The 18,893-nt window shown below is 49.1% G+C and overlaps 1 protein-coding gene across 1 annotated transcript; it reads left to right on the top strand.

The window, feature by feature from the left end:
* The first annotated feature begins 370 nt into the window (after positions 1 to 370).
* On the top strand, positions 371 to 1,971 carry Pp-bp (paralytic peptide binding protein 1). Its single transcript, NM_001043929.1, has 2 exons — positions 371 to 415; positions 636 to 1,971. Exons 1-2 carry the CDS (start codon positions 396 to 398, stop codon positions 1,924 to 1,926), a joined length of 1,311 nt encoding a protein of 436 aa, NP_001037394.1. The 5' UTR covers positions 371 to 395; the 3' UTR covers positions 1,927 to 1,971.
* Positions 1,972 to 18,893: the final 16,922 nt, after the last annotated feature.

The raw sequence follows: 18,893 nt of genomic DNA, 5'->3' as shown, positions 1-18,893 counted from the left end.
CGGTGGAAGATCTTCCCTCCGTCATTAAGCTTTCCAAACACGCATACTTGTAATAATATCAATTAGGTAAGCACCAGCGCTACCCGTACACCGGGCCCGCCGCACCACCAGCCCGCCCGTGTCCCGCGGTGGGGGGAGGGGCGGCCGTCGTACTGGACAGTTGACACTTGGACTATTATAATAAAAACAAACGAACAAACATTTGTTTTTTATTTTCGTTTTTATTTATTAATAATATTATTATTATTAATTACCACTTCATTATTATCTAATTATTATAGTATCAGGTTGCGGTTTGTAGTATCGTGTGAAGGCGATAGTGGAGCCCTGGACTTGAGTATATAAGAGGGGTCGTCTCGACACGGCGCACACGCAGCAACACGCGCAGCCTCAATATGACAACCAGTTTCAGTCAGTAAGTATACCCCTACTATTTGTATCTAACATATTATTATAAGCTATGCTATTTTCTTTTAATATTTACGTGAAGCGCTAGGAGCGTCTCCTGGTGGAGGCAGACCTGTGAACTGGAGTGGGTACAGTCCTCGCGATGAAACAGTAACAGTAAGGCGCCCTTTAGCGGTTCCTTCGTGATATTCACATTCATCACACGTGATTTAATGTATATTGCATAGTTCCCAGGTAAAAACACCGTCAGAGGAAAAATGGGAAGCCGCCTCTGAGCCAGACTACCACACAAATGAGGACCTGTTGTATCCATACTCCCCAATACCCTACTTCGGTATGTACCACCTCGTGAAGATACCGATTGGTAGAGGGCTGGTACACCACGTCGATTACTGGGGAGAAGGAAAAGTGACTAACCTTGACAGGGTAAGAGGCTTTCGTCGGAGCTACAATGTGAACGAACAGTTTGCGCTCGTCAGTAAGGGCCACAGCAAGGGAAAGCAAATACCCAACAGGATTCCCGTCGTGTCTGTGGACGACAGCGACACTTCCAGTTACATCAGAGACGGCGGCGTTAAAACTGTTACCATCAGCACGGGGCCGATCAGTAAGCGGTGCGCTGCAGACGTCGCCAGGATTGTCAACGCCTCCGAAGGACTCGTCGTTGCCTACGGATATTCTGAAAATTCTGACGACATTCAAAATCTCGAGCGTGAGCTTGGTAAAAAGGGCTTATACTATGGAGCCGGGTACGAACTGCCCGCAGACTTGAAGACCCAGACGGAATTCAGCACAAAAATGGTCTTTGCCGACGCAAGGTCAATCAACGATCACTTGTACAACTTGGTTACGGGCGGCGACTACATCAACGCGGTGAAGACTGTGCGCAGCCTCGACGACAACCAGGGCTCCGGCGTCTGTCGCGACGTCGTCTCGCGGCTCGTCTCGCAGGGCATCAAGAACGCCATGTCGTTCGCGTACAAATTGTGGCACGAGGGCCACAAGGACATCGTCGAAGATTACTTCCCGAGCGAATTCCAACTCATACTCGACCAAAAGAGAATTAAACTCATCGGCAACCATTACAATCAAGCTCTCAAACTGGATGCTAACGTTGACCGGTACAAAGACCGCCTAACCTGGGGAGATGGAAAAGACTACACCAGCTACCGAGTCAGCTGGCGACTCATCTCTCTTTGGGAAAACAACAACGTCATCTTCAAGATACTGAACACCGAACACGAGATGTACTTGAAACTGGACGTGAACGTGGACAGATATGGCGACAGGAAGACCTGGGGATCGAATGATTCCAGTGAGAAGAGACACACCTGGTATTTATACCCGGTGAAGGTGGGCGACCAACAGCTGTTCCTCATTGAGAATCGGGAGTACCGGCAGGGCCTGAAGCTGGACGCGAACGTGGACCGGTACGGGGACCGCCTTGTGTGGGGGAATAACGGGACAGTCGCCGACAACCCCGAGTACTACGGCTTCATAATCCAGCCGTGGCAGTGAAACCCTTCTACATCTGACCATGTTATAATAAACTTTATCACTGCATGACGTGTTGTTTTATTGAGTCTCTACCACCCCGCCTATTTCTGCCGTGAAGCAGTAATCCGTTTCGGCTTGACCAAAACAGTAGTAGGGTACTACCCTCAGTAGTCCCCGAGGATCGAACTCTAAACACCACGTTGAGTCGCCGGTAGACACATCAAAAAAATTGAGGTTTACCTGGCAACACGCACACATAAACATACATACATGTGCACATGCACATGATTCACATCTATGTCACTGTAGTAGAACCTCTTATGAGTCCGCTCGGGTAGGTACCACCACCCTGCCTATTTCTGCCGTAAAGCAGTAATGCGTTTCATTTTGAAGGGCAGGGCAGCCGTTGTAACTATACTGAGACTTTAGAACTTGTGTCTCGGGATGGGTGGCGCATTTGCGTTCTAGATGTCTATGGGCTCCAGTAACTACTTAACACCAGATGGGCTGTGAGCTCCTCCACCCATCTAAGCAATAAAAAAAAGGCAACCGGTTAAAGCAGTAAAGTTAAACAAAACTAGTGTACTGACCAGCTGACGGCCTCCGCCGCTGCCGATGGAGAGAGGGCCGCCGGAGTCTCCGCTGCAGGTGCTGCGACCGTTAGCGCCGGAAACACAGAGGGTGGAGCCAATGATCACAGAGTTTCCGTACGTGCGGGCGCAGACGGCGTTGGTAATGACCTGGAGGCTCACTTGGCGTTTTTGTTGGTTGTTGGCTCCCGAAGCAGCTGGAAAAATCGGAATTTTTTTCCATTTTGAGAGCTTTCGCTGCGTGCGCTGCAGAAACGGTTAAAGTTTCGCTAAAATAATGTATGACAGAATTGTTCCTGTTTAAAAGTTCTAAAAAAAGTCTGCGACAGCATATATGTCTATATTTTAAGGTTGGCTCACTATAACGTTTTTCATGCTCACCAAAGGACAATGCCCAAAAGTGGGCCAACTTTATGTGAAAACTATTTGTACTTGAAAAACTATGCCTTATTTTTTCACGTTGTTTAGTTTATGTATCAACATTTCTTTCAACCTGGTATTGTTTTCCAAAAAAATAAATTACTTATTTGATAACATCCCAAAACTATCCATGCCATAGTTTTTAAATTCACCAATAGGCAAAGGGCTTAGCCCATACAGCCTTATAGCAAACCTATATGCTGTCAAACGAAAGAGTTTTTTGTGACTTAAACAACAAATAAAAAAAAATTGATAATGCTTATAATTCACAGGCTTCTTAGTTTATTTTTGTTTAATTCAATATTTATATATTGTAATAATAATTATTACTTAAAACCATGAGTTATTTAATATTTTTAGGTATTAATGATTCCATTAGTAAAAATCTCAATGGCTTACCATTATTCTATTCTTATGATATATGATCAGAGAGTTTTGGCAGCAACCCGAGTGAAGCGTCACTTGAATTTTTATTTTAATGTTTTTTTAATAGTTTATTGTGTAATTTGTATTATTTGTGTTTGTAATATTGTGTATAAAAGGTCTGCGTAAACTCGTGCTCAGTCAATGTGGTATTCGTCGAGTTGACGTCAAAACTGCCAAAAAGCAATAAAAAGAGATACACCGGCTTTTTATTGACATAAAAAATATATTATAACTTCGACAGACTAGGCTGTATAGGCTACGCTCTTTGCCTGCTTATTGGTGAATTTAAAAACAACAACAACAACAATATCGTTGCCGGCTTCCGGATTTCATTTCATTTTATTATTATTATGAGGATATAATGATAATAAAATGTACGTAAGGGCTTATTTCTAGCAACATTAACCACAATTAACTAATTTAATACTGTAAATAATGATGAGAGCGATTATTGATTTCGAAGAAAACAATTAACAACTTAATTTTAGCTGCAGAAAAAAACAGATTTCTCTTAAACCTGGGTGAGAATATAAAAATCGTTTTCTGAATATGAAACGATATTTCTTTGTCATCAAATTAAGTTAAAACCATCATGACAGGACAACTTTTTTTTTGGGGCCCAAACGCCCATAGAAAATGGGCGTTGTCCTTTGTTCTAAAATAAAGCATTATTTGTGAAGGTGTTTTTTTAAAGATGATATATTAATCCTTATATATAAATCCAAATAAATAAGTTATTCATTACAAGTATTTAGTTTAAAATAAATTTGCCCACACTTGATTTTAATGAGTATCTCGCTATGAGTATTTTAATGAGTATGAGAAGATATTATCACAGTTTTAAAATAACATCGCGGCAAAATAATGAGCAAGCGCGCAATATTGATGTACAAGGCGCCGGCCGCCGCGCGCCGGTGCGTGGACACACACAATAAGAACAATAACAAGAAACACCCAAATCACTTCAAGATAGGCTTTGAAAATTATATATTTTTCTCAATTTCTCCAGGATACCATTATCAGATCTTGATGATTACAGGACAATTCGGGAAGTCTACCCTTTCGAACAAAAAAAAGAAAAAAGAATTATCAGAATCGGTTCAAGCATTCTCGAGAAATCGGTGAACATACATAGATAAAAAATTGTGGTCGAATTGATAGCCGCCTCTTTTGAATTCGGTTAAAAAGTGATTTTGGACCTTCCATAGCTCCTTAACATTCTATTATTCAAATATATTTTCACCTTCTACGTAAATGAAGAGGCGGGTAAAATTTAGCGTTATGCCAAAGTAACTATTCCACGAGGACGAAGTCGCGGGCAAAAGCTAGTTAACAATAAACTCGGAATAGGAAATTAATAATAATATTAATTATAATATAATAATAATAATTTCTTTATTTACTACATAAACTCTTAAATCATGACCTAGAATACTATTTACATATTTAACAAACTGAGAGATTACGCAGATGGCATCAACAATATAAAATTAACCAATGATCCTCACACTAGGCATAGCCTGTATCGTGAGGACCAAAATGCGATTTACTGTATATATAATTGACCTCAAAACGACATCACTATTATTAATAATTATTACGCTCAAAAACATGCGATACAAGATTTAACATATAAGATAATAAAAAAAATTTGAGTAATAAAAATAACACATCAAACAATTACACATATGTGGGGAGCGTAGACATAAACAATTATAAAATAAATTAATAAGAAAAAAATAAACAAAAAGATACAAAATTAATAAATCTCCTGCTATTTCTTGCTTTTAATTAAGTTCTCTGTGTCCATATAGTTCAATGTAAGCAACCATTTTTTCACTAGTGGTTTAGCTTGCCTAACCGTTTTGTGTTTTAGGTTTTCATTACAATGTCTAATAACCGCGTTATAAATATAGATCTTAGCAACATCTTGAAATATATGTTTTTGGATAGATGGTAATTTTGTAGCTGTCTAAGTTACAGGTAATTTGTAAACCCTACGTTTAATCAAGGAATCGTACATATCAGATGAGAGCACCGCTCCATGTATCAATAAAAATATGATTTCAAACTGTAATTACAAATAGAAAGTTTTTAAACGACCATTTCAGCGTTTACACATAACCCATATGTACCCAGTTCGGAATCTGGAAATAACATTTTAAAACCACACTTTACGCTCGTCGCTATTAACGGCTAAATCGAGGTCGTTTTCATACACTTTTCACATAGTTTTGTAACGCCATAGGATCGACGACATAATCCCTAAAAATACAATTTAAAGTAATATTTACTAACGTTTAATAATGCGACGTCCATTGCCGTTTCAAACTGGATTCAATATAGTCTTAATTTCCGCTATCTGTCAATAGATGGCCTCGAGTGTTCTGGATCCTTCGATATTCGTTCGACTATTCGGCGATAGATGGCGTTACTCTTACCGGCGTAACACTGCCCCCTCCTTAGATATGCTCGTCCCGAGCATCATTAGACCCATAATATTATTTTAGGCATACCTCGCAGACCTTTCTGAATTCGATACGTGACGTCATTAATTTTAGTCAAAATCTTAAGAGTAACTTAGGAGACTTCCCTTTGCTTCGAACTGGGTTGTGAAGCCACACTAGGGAACCCTCCGTGAATCCCTTATGATTTGCTTTCCTGTCGTAGCGGGTCTTCTTCCTCGAAAAGGCTTTTTGGCCTGACTGTCTGACATGCTCATGCATTTCGTTCATCTTGCTGCGCAGATCGCGTACTCTGTCACACTCCGAGGAGCGTCGGGAGGAGTGCCTGTGATTAAGTCCGCAGGCATCCTCAACTCTCTTCCAAAGCTTGCGAAAGCCGGCGTCACAGTCGTACATTCGTGAACTGCACTGCGGTACGATAGAAGGAACGGTTGAATGTGTCTATCCCAATCCCTTTGCCTATTCTCCACAACTTTTGCCAAATAACTCTCCAATGTTTGATTAAAACGTTCCACCATTCCATCGGATTGCGGGTGATAAGATGTGATTCTAGTTTTATGGATACCCAAGACTCTGCAAGTCTCAGGAAAATGATGTGAAAATGTACCAGTTGTGCTGCAGTTAAAGGTCCTCACACACGTAGCAAAGGTGCGCTGAAATTATCCTTTTTTTTAAGTATAGTTACAACGGCTGCCCCACCCTTCAAACCGAAACGCATCACTGCTTCACGGCAGAAATAGGCAGGGCGGTGGTACCCACCAGCGCGGACTCACAAGAGGTTCTACCACCAGTTAATTCTTCCATTCATCACTAAGATCCATCCTCAGCGTCCGCACGGGCACAACCTCCTTAGTCTCCTGTCTAGCGCAATGCTTGCAGCTTTCAACGGAAGGTCTTCTAGACAGTGCGTCCGCGTTACCGTGGGATCTTCCACTGCGATGTTCATAACGGAGTCGAACTTTCTAAGCCGTCTGTCTTTCCAGTCACGTGCATGTAAGATAGAAACCGTGGGGGCTCTTTGATTACCATCCAGCACCCGCCCCGTAGTCCTGGCATTCATTTGCTTCCCTGCTGCTGCTAGCCGGTACTTGTCGCCCCTTTCTTCCCGACGTTCACCTTTCGCTGTACCTCTCGCCGGGCAACTCAACCGGAGATGGCCTCTCTCGCCACAGGCGTAGGCATCTGGGGCCGTATCGTTGAGGTCGTTCGTGTGCAGGTGACCTCTCTGACACGATGAGATCCATGATCCTGTCTTACTCTCCTCTACCTCCAAGACATGCGCTAAGGCGTCCTTCAGTCCAAGTCTGGGATACCGTCGATGAATGCTTGCACCAGGTTTCCATCAATAAAGGCAGGTGAAGATCGGTACGCCTTGCGAACTTCCCTTTACGAATGACACTGGGTATCTGTCATAGTGCTCTTCGGTTCGGCCTCTACTCGTAAGAGCGGCTTCCTTTGCAAGAGCATCGGCTCTTTCGTTGCCTTGGATACCTATATGTGCTTTGACCCAATGCAGTGTGACACTCTTGCCCCCCAGCCTAGCTTGGCGCAGATATCGTCTGGCCTCCATTGCTAGCGGATGCAGCAGTTCACTGTTAACTATTGTATCAATAGCTAGAGAATCGCTCATAATAGCGTACTTTATGCTGGTACCACTGGCCGCCACCTCTGCAGCCTTGCTTAACGTAAGTAGTTCAGCTTGGTAGACGGTGCAGTAGGATGACAGTTTAATTTTTTTTTTTTTTTTGGCCGTGGTTTCGGCTCTATCAATCCATATGGATATCGAGGCTCCTACCTTGCCTTCAATTTTGCTGCCATCTGTATATATTTGAACTGCACCGTCCACCTGTGCTGCAACCTCCTCTTCACTGGTGATATGTGCCACCGGTATCTGATGGTCGTCTGACGGATGCGGCCTCGCCGTATATGGAGCTTTCCTTTCCACCTGTCTATCCTCCGGTAAGTGGCGGAATTTTTCCTTTCTTCTCGCTTCATACAGGGCGGAATTTTCTCTTATTCTTATATCTAGTGGTAGCATTCCGGCCAATACTAAGGCTGCGCTGAGGGAGACCGTCCTATAACCTTTACATATTTTTTTTTGTGCAAAGAGACGTTGTACTGTATTCAACTCTTTTTTTTTGGTTCTTACCTTATGGGTGGCTGGGGCCACTGCACTGGCTGCGTAGGCAATGATACGCTCCACTGTCGCCTTGTATATGATCTTAATTATTTCGGGGTGTAGGCCCCAATTTACCCTGGCGGCTTTCGACAGCTGCTTGTATACGCCCAACGCCTTCCTGCACACATTTGCAATGTGAGCGTTGAACGTAAGGCCGCAGTCTACCGTTAGCCCCAGGATCTTGATCTCCTCGACCGTGGACACGCTGATCCCACCTATGCAGGTTTGGGTTAGGTTTGGGTTAGGTTTGGGTTAGGTTTGGGTTTTTTTTTTTTTTTTTTTTTTTTTTTTTTTTTTTTTTTTTTTTTTTTTTTTTTTTTTTTTTTTTTTTTTTTTTATATCCTGTCTACCTCCGACGTTATCGGAGCCTATGTTAAACCTAATTCTCTTTCTCATTCCAGTTCTCGCTATTTTTCCGCTCGCACATTCATGCCGCATACATTTTCTTTCTGCATTCATCACATCTTTCTTTCCTTATTCTGGGTGGGACTCCCATTCTGAACCTATTCTACTTATTTACTATCATGTAAGGGGGAAATAACCGCACATTTTTATCTTTTATTTTTACACAATTTTTCTTATCAATTAATTAAATCAAAATTTAAACAACTTTCAGTTTTCTTATTCTTACAATAGCTTCTTATTTCTATTACCACTTATTAAAATACATACTCCTATTTTACTTATTTCTATGCTTAATATATATATATCTAAATATACTATCAGCATATTTGCTTAAGCTGTTCTATTTCTATCTATTGCTTTTTGTGCAATCTTTGTACAATACTTTAAAAATGTTTCCCTATCCTTCCCCCGCATCACTTCCCCTACTGTTTCTTTGTCCAATTTTATTTGTAGTGCCTGTTCCAGTTCATGTCTTTCCACAGCGTGTACAGGACATTCTAATAGGAGATGTGGTATGGTTTCGTCGGTGTTTGGGTTGCAGATGCACGATGGACTCGCCTTGCACCTAAAACGATTTAGATACTCGGAGAATCCACCGTGCCCCGTCATAATCTGTGCCCTAATGCTGGTTATTTCCATTTTTCTTATTGTCCTATACGCCGCCACCGCATCCGGGAAAAAGATCTTGGTGATCTTGGCAGTGTGGCCGGATTTGTATCTCCGATTCCATTCGTCAAGCGTCCTCATGCGTATGTGGCGCTTGACGAAAGAGATCGGACACAGATCATAGTCCGGTCTTTTCTTCAGGTTCATGGCGGCTTCAGGTTAGGTTAGGTTAGGTTAGGTTAGGTTAGGTTAGGTTAGGTTAGGTTTTTTTTTTTTTTTTTTTTTTTTTTTATGTACAGTCTACCTCCAACGTGATCGGAGCCTGTTCTAACAAGTTCTCTTTCATTCCAGTTCTCGCAAGTTTTCTTCTCGTACTTTCATGCTACATACCATCTTTCTTTCATTCATCATCTTTCACTACTTTTTCTGGGTGGGATTCCCAGCTACGCTTACTAGCTACGCTAATTATAATAATCTATTTTCTTAGGGATACAAGGGCAGGTTGATTTTTACATTACACACATAAAAAACACAGACAACAACACAGGGCGTCACTTTTGTTTTATACTTATTTATCTTATTACTATTTTTACATTTCCTTAACTATACTATTTACTTACTTTATATTTTTATGTTTATCTTAATATTAACATTATATTATGTAAACATAACTTTCTTAGGCTATTTGTTTCTATTTATTACTCTTTCTACAATTTTTATACAGTATTTTATAAATAGTTCTCTATTTTTTCCCGAGATTAGCTCCTGAATCGTCTCAAGTGTCAGGTTTTGTTTTACTGTTTGCTCGAGTTCAAATCTTTCATTTATATGAATTGGACACTCTAAAAGCAGGTGTTGTACTGTTTCCGCTTGGACTGAGTCGCAGACGCACGATGGACTCTCCTTGCATTTAAAACGATTAAGATAATCGGAAAATCCACCGTGCCCCGTCAGGATTTGTGTAGTCAACTGTGTCGGTACGAATTTTCGCACCACTTTGTAGGCCGCCTTCGCGTCCGGGAGGAAGAGTTTTGTTGTTGACGCAGTTTCTTCCGCTTGGTACCTGCGGTTCCATTCGTCAAGCGTCGCCATACGAATGCTACGCTTGACGAATGAAACAGGGCATCGATCGTAATCCGGTCTCTTTTTCGACTTCAGGGCAGCCTCCTTCGCTAGTTGGTCAGCCCTCTCGTTACCATCCAACCCCACGTGAGCCTTTATCCAGAACAAAGTAACTACCTTGTTCTGGAGAGATATGGATCTCAAATTATCTCTGGCTTCCACAGCGAGGGGGTGGGGGCAACCGGGGTTTTTAATAGTTTGAAGGGCCGCCATGGAGTCACTAAATATCCCAAACGTGGACGCCTTGTGCCCGAGGATCTCCTTTGTTGCCTTGCATATGGCCAGGAGTTCAGCCTGGTAAACCGTGCAGAATTTGGGTAGAGCAAGCTTGAGGGCTTTGGATTCTTCCTCGCGACTCCATATGGATAGTGCGGCTCCGACTTTGCCCTCAATCTTGCTCCCGTCCGTGAATATACGCACGTCATAGCAGTTGTGTTCTTTCATTTGCTCTTGATTCACCAGGCTTACTATATTCAAGTCCTCGTGCTCGGCCGGGTGTGGGGCCTCGATTGCAGGAGCCATCCGCTCGACCTCCCCGTCCCCAAGGGCCGGCCATGGAACACCCCTCTTGGCTTCATACAGTGAAGCTGCCTCACGAACTCGGAGGTCAAGAGGGAGTATTCCAGCGAGCACCAGCGCCGAGTTCAGGGAGACCGTGCGGTAGGCTTTGCACAATTTCTGCGCAATTCCACGCTGAAGAGTTGCCAGCTGCTTTATGACCATAAGCTTGGCTGTGGCCGGCGCCCAGACGCTGGCAGCGTACAGTACGGTTGGCTCTATGGTGGCAACGTATATCACTCTTAAGACCTCTGGGTGAAGCCCCCAGCTTACTCGTGCCGCTCTCGATAGCTGTTTAAATATACCCATGGCCTTCCTGCAGACGCTCGAGACGTGGGCGTTGAATGTAAGCTGGTGGTCGATTATAACTCCCAACAGCTTGATCTCTTTTGACATACCAATAACAACACCGCCCATGTCCAGGCGAGGAGTGTCATACTTAAGCTTCCTAGTGATAATCATTGCACTTGTCTTGTGCGGGGCAAACTTTAGCTTGTTGTTGACCCCCCACGCCTGGACACGCCCGAGGGTATCATTGGCACGTCTCTGCACCTCTTCTCCAGTCTCCCCGTCGAACATCAAGACGACGTCATCTGCAAACGCCTGGCAATACTCTCCACTGTTTTCGAGACTTTTCAGAAGAGGGTCGAGCAGCAGGTTCCACAAAATTGGGCCCCCGATTGAGCCTTGAACACATCCCTTATTCGTTCCCTTACCATGTTCCTCCCCAGCGTACTTGACCACCACCTTCCGGTTACTAAGATAGCTGTCTATGACCCGCCTCAGATTTACTGGACACTTTTCCTCAGCCAGTCGGACTCTTATTGCTGGCCACCAGGCGCTGTCGAAGGCTCCCTCTATATCTAGCGATACTAATGCAATTATTTTCTTTTCTTTTAACTTCTTGCGGATATGTTGCATCAGAATATAGAGGGAGTCCTCGGCGCCCCTCTGCGGCATGAATCCGTACTGGCGAGTACTCATCCTTGGTAATAGATGGAATTTGAGGCGGGTCACCAGCATCTTTTCGTAAATCTTGCCTAGTATAGGCAGTAGTCCAATTGGTCTGTACGCCTTTGGAGTGGTGTAGTCTCCTTTTCCTGGCTTCCTCAGCATTACAACTGTAGCTACCTTCCAAGCCGTGGGGAAATGATATAGCTCCAGGCATTTATTGAGCAACGACAAAAAGAGTTCTGGATTGGCTTCTATGGTATGGCAGCAGATGTCCGCAGTGAAACCGTCCACACCCGGGGCCTTTTTTGGGTTGAAGGATCCACTCGCCTGTCTTAATTCGGCCATTGTGAAAGGTGGGTCGCAATACTCAGTTTGTTTACCAACATTCACATTATTGGACTCATTTCTAATCTGGCGGTGATAGGCGTTATCGTTGATCTTCAGATCCTCCGGATAGAAGTTATCCGCTAGTAGCTTTGCGGACCCCTTCGCGTCCAGGAACTCTCCGTCCTTTACCAGTACAGAGTCTTCCTCCCTAGTAGTCGTTCTCGATATTACTCTGTATATTCCACTCCAAACCCCCTCTCTGTCTTGCCTACAACAAAAATCTTTCCAGCTATCGGTCTGCGCTTTAGCTGCCTCCTCCTCATACTCTTCTTTCTTTTTTAGGTACTCTTCAACGACCTTGGACCTGCGAATTGGAGCGGCGTTTCGCACTCTACGTTTCCTGGTGGCGACTTCCTTCTTCATCCCAGCTAGTTTCTCGGACCACCACGGCAAGGTAAGTTTTTCTTTTGTTTGTTTAATTGGTATTGAGATTGTACATGTATTGTCTATTGTTTTGGTAAGTGTATTTATTGTTTTTTCCAATTGTTCTATGGTGTTTATGTTATTTATTTCTGCTGCTGTAAGTTGGTTTTCTTGCATTAATTGGCTAAGCTTCTCATGAAACTTAGGCCAATTTGCTTTTTTTGTGTTAAACTTTCTAGTTGTTCTTGAGATATTGATGCCTTTTGACCTTTGTAGCCGAATATTAAATACAATACCGTTGTGGTCCGAGCTCGTGAGACCTTCGTCAATTTTCCAGCCGTCCACCAAGTCTAGTAGGTCGACTGAACACGCGGTGATGTCTATGTAGCTTGTATACCGCTTACCTCCTCGAATGCAGTCGAAAGTCGGAGTTTGCCCTGCGTTGAGTATGTGTAGGCCCATCTCCTCAAGCGTCCCAGAAAGGTCTTCACCCCTATGATCTATTATTGGGCTTCCCCACCACGAGCTTTTCGCGTTCGTATCTCCTCCAACGAGCAATTTTGTAGACCCAATCTCGAGCTCTATCCTTTTCAGATGCTCCAGGTAGGGTTCTATAGGGGAGTCCGGCTCAAAGTAAAAGGAGACTAGTGTGATCTCCCAAGCAACCGTTTGGATCCCCACCACCATGATGTTTTTGGTGATGAGTTTTGGATACTGTATAACTTTGAAGTCGTTGTTGAAGACAACTATTGCTGCCTTAACGGTTCCATCTCCACCAGTGTCCTGGAAGATCCTGACGCCTCTATGGCTCCTCAACGCCTTCCCTCCACCCACATAAGGTTCTTGTATGAGTGCTACAGCTACTCCGCCTTTCTCTGCCCCAACAAGTAGCTCGTTGGTTGCTAGCTTTTTGCGCTGGAGGTTCGCTTGTATAAAGCTGTATTTTGTGGTGACAACCTTGGTTAGGTTAGGTTAGGTTAGGTTAGGTTAGGTTAGGTTAGGTTAGGTTAGGTTAGGTTAGGTTTCGTGCGGTGTTCCACAGGGATCGGTCTTGGGACCGCTCCTGTGGAACATCGGCTACGACTGGGTGCTGAGAGGCGAGCTCCCGTCGGGCGCCAACTTGACGTGTTATGCGGACGACACGCTTGTCACTGCCCGGGGGAGCTCGCACAGGGAAGCGACGTTGATAGCCGCGGCTGCGGTGTCACTGATGGTGAACCGCATCCGGCGCCTGGGCCTGGAGGTGGCCCTAAACAAGTCGGAGGCTATGGTGTTTCATGGCCCCCGACGTGCGCCGGCGCCGGGATCACACATCGTGGTAAGTGGGACCCGGATAGCTGTCGAGTCCACCATGAAGTATCTGGGATTGGTGCTCGACAGCCGATGGGAATTCGGGCCCCACTTCCGGCGGCTGGTGCCCAAGCTGATGGGTGCAGCGGGCGCGCTTTCAACGTTGCTTCCCAATTTGGGGGGCCCGAGCGCCGCCTGTAGGCGGTTGTACGTGGGAATCGTGCGGTCCATGGCCCTGTATGGGGCCCCTGTGTGGGCGATGGACATGACGGCCAGCACACTCGCCATTCTGCGTAAGCCGCAGAGGGTGATGGCCGTCAGAGTAATCCGCGGGTACCGCACGATTTCCTACGAGGCGGCTTGCGTCCTGGCCGGATCCCCGCCCTGGGACCTAGAGGCGAAAGTACTCGCGTCATTATATCGATGGCGCGAGGAAGAGCGGGCACGGGGCTCGAGGCTGGTGCAGCGGCAGATCGCGCTGCGCCGAGAGGAGCTCCGTCTGGCCTTGGTGGCGGAATGGCGGCAAAGGCTTCTGCGCCCTACCGCCGGCCTCGCAACCGTCGAGGCGATCCGGCCAGTACTCGACGACTGGCTCGGGAGAAGGCACGGATCCCTGTCCTTTAGGGTGACACAGGTGCTGTCGGGGCACGGTTGCTTCGGCAAGTACCTGTGCCGCATAGACAGGGAGCCGGACGCTCGGTGCCACCACTGCGTCCACTGCGGGGAGGACACGGCGCAACACACGCTCGCCGAGTGTGTAGCTTGGGAGGAGCAGCGCCGTGTCCTCACAAATGAAGTAGGAAGCGATCTGTCGCTGCCGGCCGTAGTGCGGAGGATGGTCGGCAGCGCAGAGTCGTGGGACGCGGTGGTGTCCTTCTGCGAGGACGTGATGTCGCAGAAGGAAACTGCGGAACGGGAGAGGGAGATCTCGACTCCCTTTCCCGGCCGCAGAAGACGCACCGGGCGCAGGACAAGGGCGGACAATGCCCTTTTCCGCCCCCCATGAATGGGTCCAGGGGCGAGGGACTTGGGAAAGCCCTCGCCCCCTATTCGATGGACCTGAGACGGAGGCGCATGCGGGTGTCGGCGCGTGCCTCTGAGGCGATGCACGGAGTAGCTGAACGCCTCACTACTCCGTGCAGGAGACGAGGCCTGGATAGACCGGGCCAGCACTGGTGTGGGGCTGCGGAAGAATTTTGGATTCCCGCGGCCCTGCGCGCACGTGTGGGTGGACACCGGGGTGGTTTTAGCCGGTAGGAGTCCGGCACGCCCCTTCGCTTTTCCCTAGGCGAAGGTAGTCCATGAGGATTTCCCCCCGAGAAAAAAAAAAAAAAAAAAAAAAAAAAAGGTTCCGGGACCTGGGCGGGCCCCCCGGCGCGCACTTTGCGTGGCCGGGGGCTCCGTCTGTGGGGGAGTTGTGCTGAACTTCCACCGGGCGCGTCCGTAGGTGGCGGATAATGGGATCCTCTGGGCGACATTCCCAGAGGTATCGTCCGTTCTTTTTCGTTGCAAGGATTCTTAGGCGTAGGTTCTAGGCTTAGGATTAGACTTAGGTGTAGGATAGCTTAGTTAGGCTTTGCAACGAAAGAGATCGGATGACGCGGACCAAACCAGCACTAGGGGGAGCGGGAGAACTGCGCCCTCCTTCTGGAGAACGCAGCTTCCGCCGGCAGCGGACTGCCGGCGTGCCGTGAGCGGTGGCACTCTGTGCCCTGTTGTCGTAGGAGTGAGCCAGCGTTGCATTTATGCGACTGCTGGCCGCTGGTTGCCATGTCCCCGGCTTCGGCTACAGGGGCACGCCCTCCCGAGGGGGGTACCGGTATACCGGCGTGGCTTCGTGGATTATTGTCCACTCGAGCGTCGGGCGGTGGTCTGTCGTGCTGCTCGTTGCACTCGATGGACTGCCGGCCAACCCGTAATCCTCACCGTGTGGGGGACGGGGGCCGCTGCCGCGAGGTACGGGGCCGCGAGGACGTAAACCTCTATAAAAAATACCCCAATCTTAAGCTCTGGCGCCCGGCGATGGGATGCATGGCTGGTGGGAGACCAGTCGTGAGGGCGTCCCAGGGGACCGCACCCCTGGTTAATAAAAACAGGAAAACCAAAAATGAAATGATCAGTTATGAAGATAATCTACCCCAGGAGGGTACCTCCCGCTCTGCGGGGGGAGAATCCCTCCGTGCGGTCGAGAGATCGGCCGCACGCTGCCCCACCGTTTCTGGGGGGGGCAATAACTGCTCTAAGGGGTCCGAGAAGGACGGCGGTAGTGTGTCCGTGAAGGACGGAGGAAACGATGTAAGTAGAGGAGGGTCCGTGAAGGACATTGAAGTGATTAGTATCCTGTCAGACGACGGCATGGCCACTGCCAGCTCAACCCGTTCGTCCCCGACCAGGAATAGAAGAAAAAGGAACAAAGCATACAGTCCGGACAGAACTGGGAGCAGTTCAGCTGAAGATACGGTGCGCTCGCCCAACAGAGCCACAACCTCCAAGACATCGTCCAAAAGGGGTCGAGGAAGACCGCCCACAATAGGGCAATACGTTGGCCTCACGGCCGCCAAGGAGGCGCACCTGAAGGCCCAACGCGAGGAAATGGCGCTGCTCGCCGAAAAGGAGATTATGGAGAGCGTCCGGAACCTCAGGGTGAAGGAGAACTCCGTCGCGGGCAGTACCGGGGAACCCAGACCCGATCCTGAAAATAGACTGGAGGAGACCGCAAAATTGGCCGTCACTATTGCGGCAAAGTCAGGAAACCTGAAGGGCACATACGTACGTGCCCTGAAGGAGATGGCTTTCGCCATTCGGGAGGCCAAGGAAGAAATGGCAGCGAGGACTACCGACGGTGAAAATAAGAGGCTGCAGGAGCTCTGCAGCAGGCAGGAGGCCGAGATCCTGCACATGAAGAAGGCGATCGCCGACATGAGGTCGGAGATAGCGCGCCTGGCCCATGCAGTAGGATCACCGGCAGCCGTACCTGCCCCCGCCCCGATCCAACGGAGCGACGATGAGGAGGAGCGGCGCCTCCAGCGCATCATGCGTGCCGTCGGAACGATGCTAGACGCGCGTTTCGCAGTGATGGAAGCACGGCTACCGCCGGAGCCAAGGCTGAGGCCACCGCTGGCCGCAGACCACAGTAGGAGCCGCGCTCAGGAAAAGACGCCGACACCACCAACGGCAGAAGAATCAATGCCGACGCCCGAACGAACAGCTGCGGTCGCGACTGCGGCACCTAACGGTGGCGGCCCACAGAAAAAGAAGGCGCCGAAAAACAGGCAGCAGCCGGCTCCCCCAGAACCACGGACATTCCCCCCCGCCCCAGCTGCTCTGACGGAAGCGTGGACGACAGTAGCCCGAAGAGGCGCCAAGCCGAGGACGGCAACGGCGACCGGCACCGTGCCCGCTCCACCGCCCCTGAAGGAAAAGAAGAAGAGACTCCGGCCACCGCGCTCGCAGGCGGTCATTGTCAAGCTGCAGCCGGAGGCCGTCGAACGCGGAGTCACCTATGGATCGGTCCTCGCCGAGGCTAGGGCTAAAATCGATCCGGCAGAGCTGGGGATCCCTATCCAGCGGATACGCTCTGCGGTGACGGGAGCAAAAGTATTGGTCGTAGACGGCGCCGACCAGTACGAAAAAGCCGATTTGCTGGCGAATAAACTACGGGAGGTTTTGCCCTCGGACAGCATTGTCGTCTCGAGGCTGACAATAACGGCCGCTGTCAGACTGAGCGGCCTCGACGAATCCATATCCCGGGAGGAACTTGGTGCCGCGGTCGCCAGGATTGGAGAGTGCCCCCCCGACACTGTGAAGGTTGGGGAAATAAAAATGGGCCCCGGAGGCACTGGCCAGGTCTTGGTCAGATGTCCCATAGCGGGCGTCAAAAGAATATTGGCCGTCGACAAGCTGCGGATCGGGTGGAGCGTCCTTCGCGCACAACTCCTCGAGACGAGGCGCCTGCAGTGCTACCGCTGCCACGCACTGGGCCACGTGAGTGCCCGTTGCCCATCGTCGGTGGACCGCAGTGGTGAGTGCTACCGCTGCGGCCAGACCGGCCACAAGTCCGCGGGCTGCACGCTCACCCCGCACTGTACGATCTGCGCCGGCACCGGTAGGCCTGCAGCGCACGTCTCCGGGGGCAAGGCTTGCGCCAAGCCCCCGAAACAGAGACGACCGATGATGAGCACCGCCGAAGAGAGTCAGCGGAGTCGGCCCGGTACGGCTACGGCGACACCGATGGACGACGGACGATGACCAGCAGCCCTTTTAATATCCTTCAGGCCAATCTCAATCGCTCCGCCAGGGCTCAGGACCTGCTGATCCAGAGCATGGCGGAGCGATTGACCCATCTAGCGGTCGTCGCCGAGCCCTGCCGGGTCCCTTCGGTTCCCGACTGGGCGGGAGATGTTGACGGCCTGGTGGCCGTGGTCCAGCGTCGGTCGGCGGTGGGCGCTCCGCCCGAATTCGACGTCGTGCAGAGGGGTCGGGGCTACGTGGCAGTCTTCTGGGCAGGCTTGCTCGTCGTCGGGGTGTACTTCTCCCCCAACCGGCCGCTCGCCGAATTCGAGTCCTTTCTAGACGAACTCGGTCAGGTAGTGGGGAGGTCGCGCTCAAGGCGCGCGCTCGTTCTCGGGGACCTCAACGCGAAGTCGTCCGCTTGGGGTTCCCCGGTCACCTGTCCCAGGGGACGGGAGATGGAGGAGTGGTTGGTCGAGAGCGGTCTCGTTGTCCTCAACCGCGGCGCCGAGAACACATGCGTCCGTCGTTCGGGTGGGTCCGTGGTGGATGTGTCGTTCGCGACCCCCGACGTCGCGCGCCGCGTCCGCGGTTGGAAAGTGTTGTCCGACGTGGAGACGCTCTCCGACCACCGCTACATTCGTTTTCGTGTAGCCGCGGCCCCGGAGTCTTCGACGGCGACTTTGCCCTTTGATGGTGGCGCGGAGGGTCCGCGCTGGGCCCTGAAGCGCCTAGACGTGGAACGACTGCAGGAGGCGGCCGTCGTCCAGGCTTGGCGGTTGGACTCCCTGGGCGAGCCGGCGGGCGTGTGCGAGGGTGCGGAGCGGCTGCGCGAGGCGATATCGCGAGTCTGCGACCACGCCATGCCCCGCGTCCGAGCGTACGCGCCGAGGCGCCAAGTCTATTGGTGGAATGTGGAGATCGCCGGTTTGCGACGCCGGTGCGCCGGCAGTCGACGAAGATACCAGCACCTTCGTCGTCGAAGGCGTCGGG

The sequence above is a fragment of the Bombyx mori genome, chromosome 18 (genome assembly GCF_030269925.1).
Source record: "Bombyx mori chromosome 18, ASM3026992v2".
In the NCBI taxonomy this organism is placed as follows: domain Eukaryota; kingdom Metazoa; phylum Arthropoda; class Insecta; order Lepidoptera; family Bombycidae; genus Bombyx; species Bombyx mori.
This window is presented reverse-complemented; position numbering and strand designations above follow the sequence as displayed.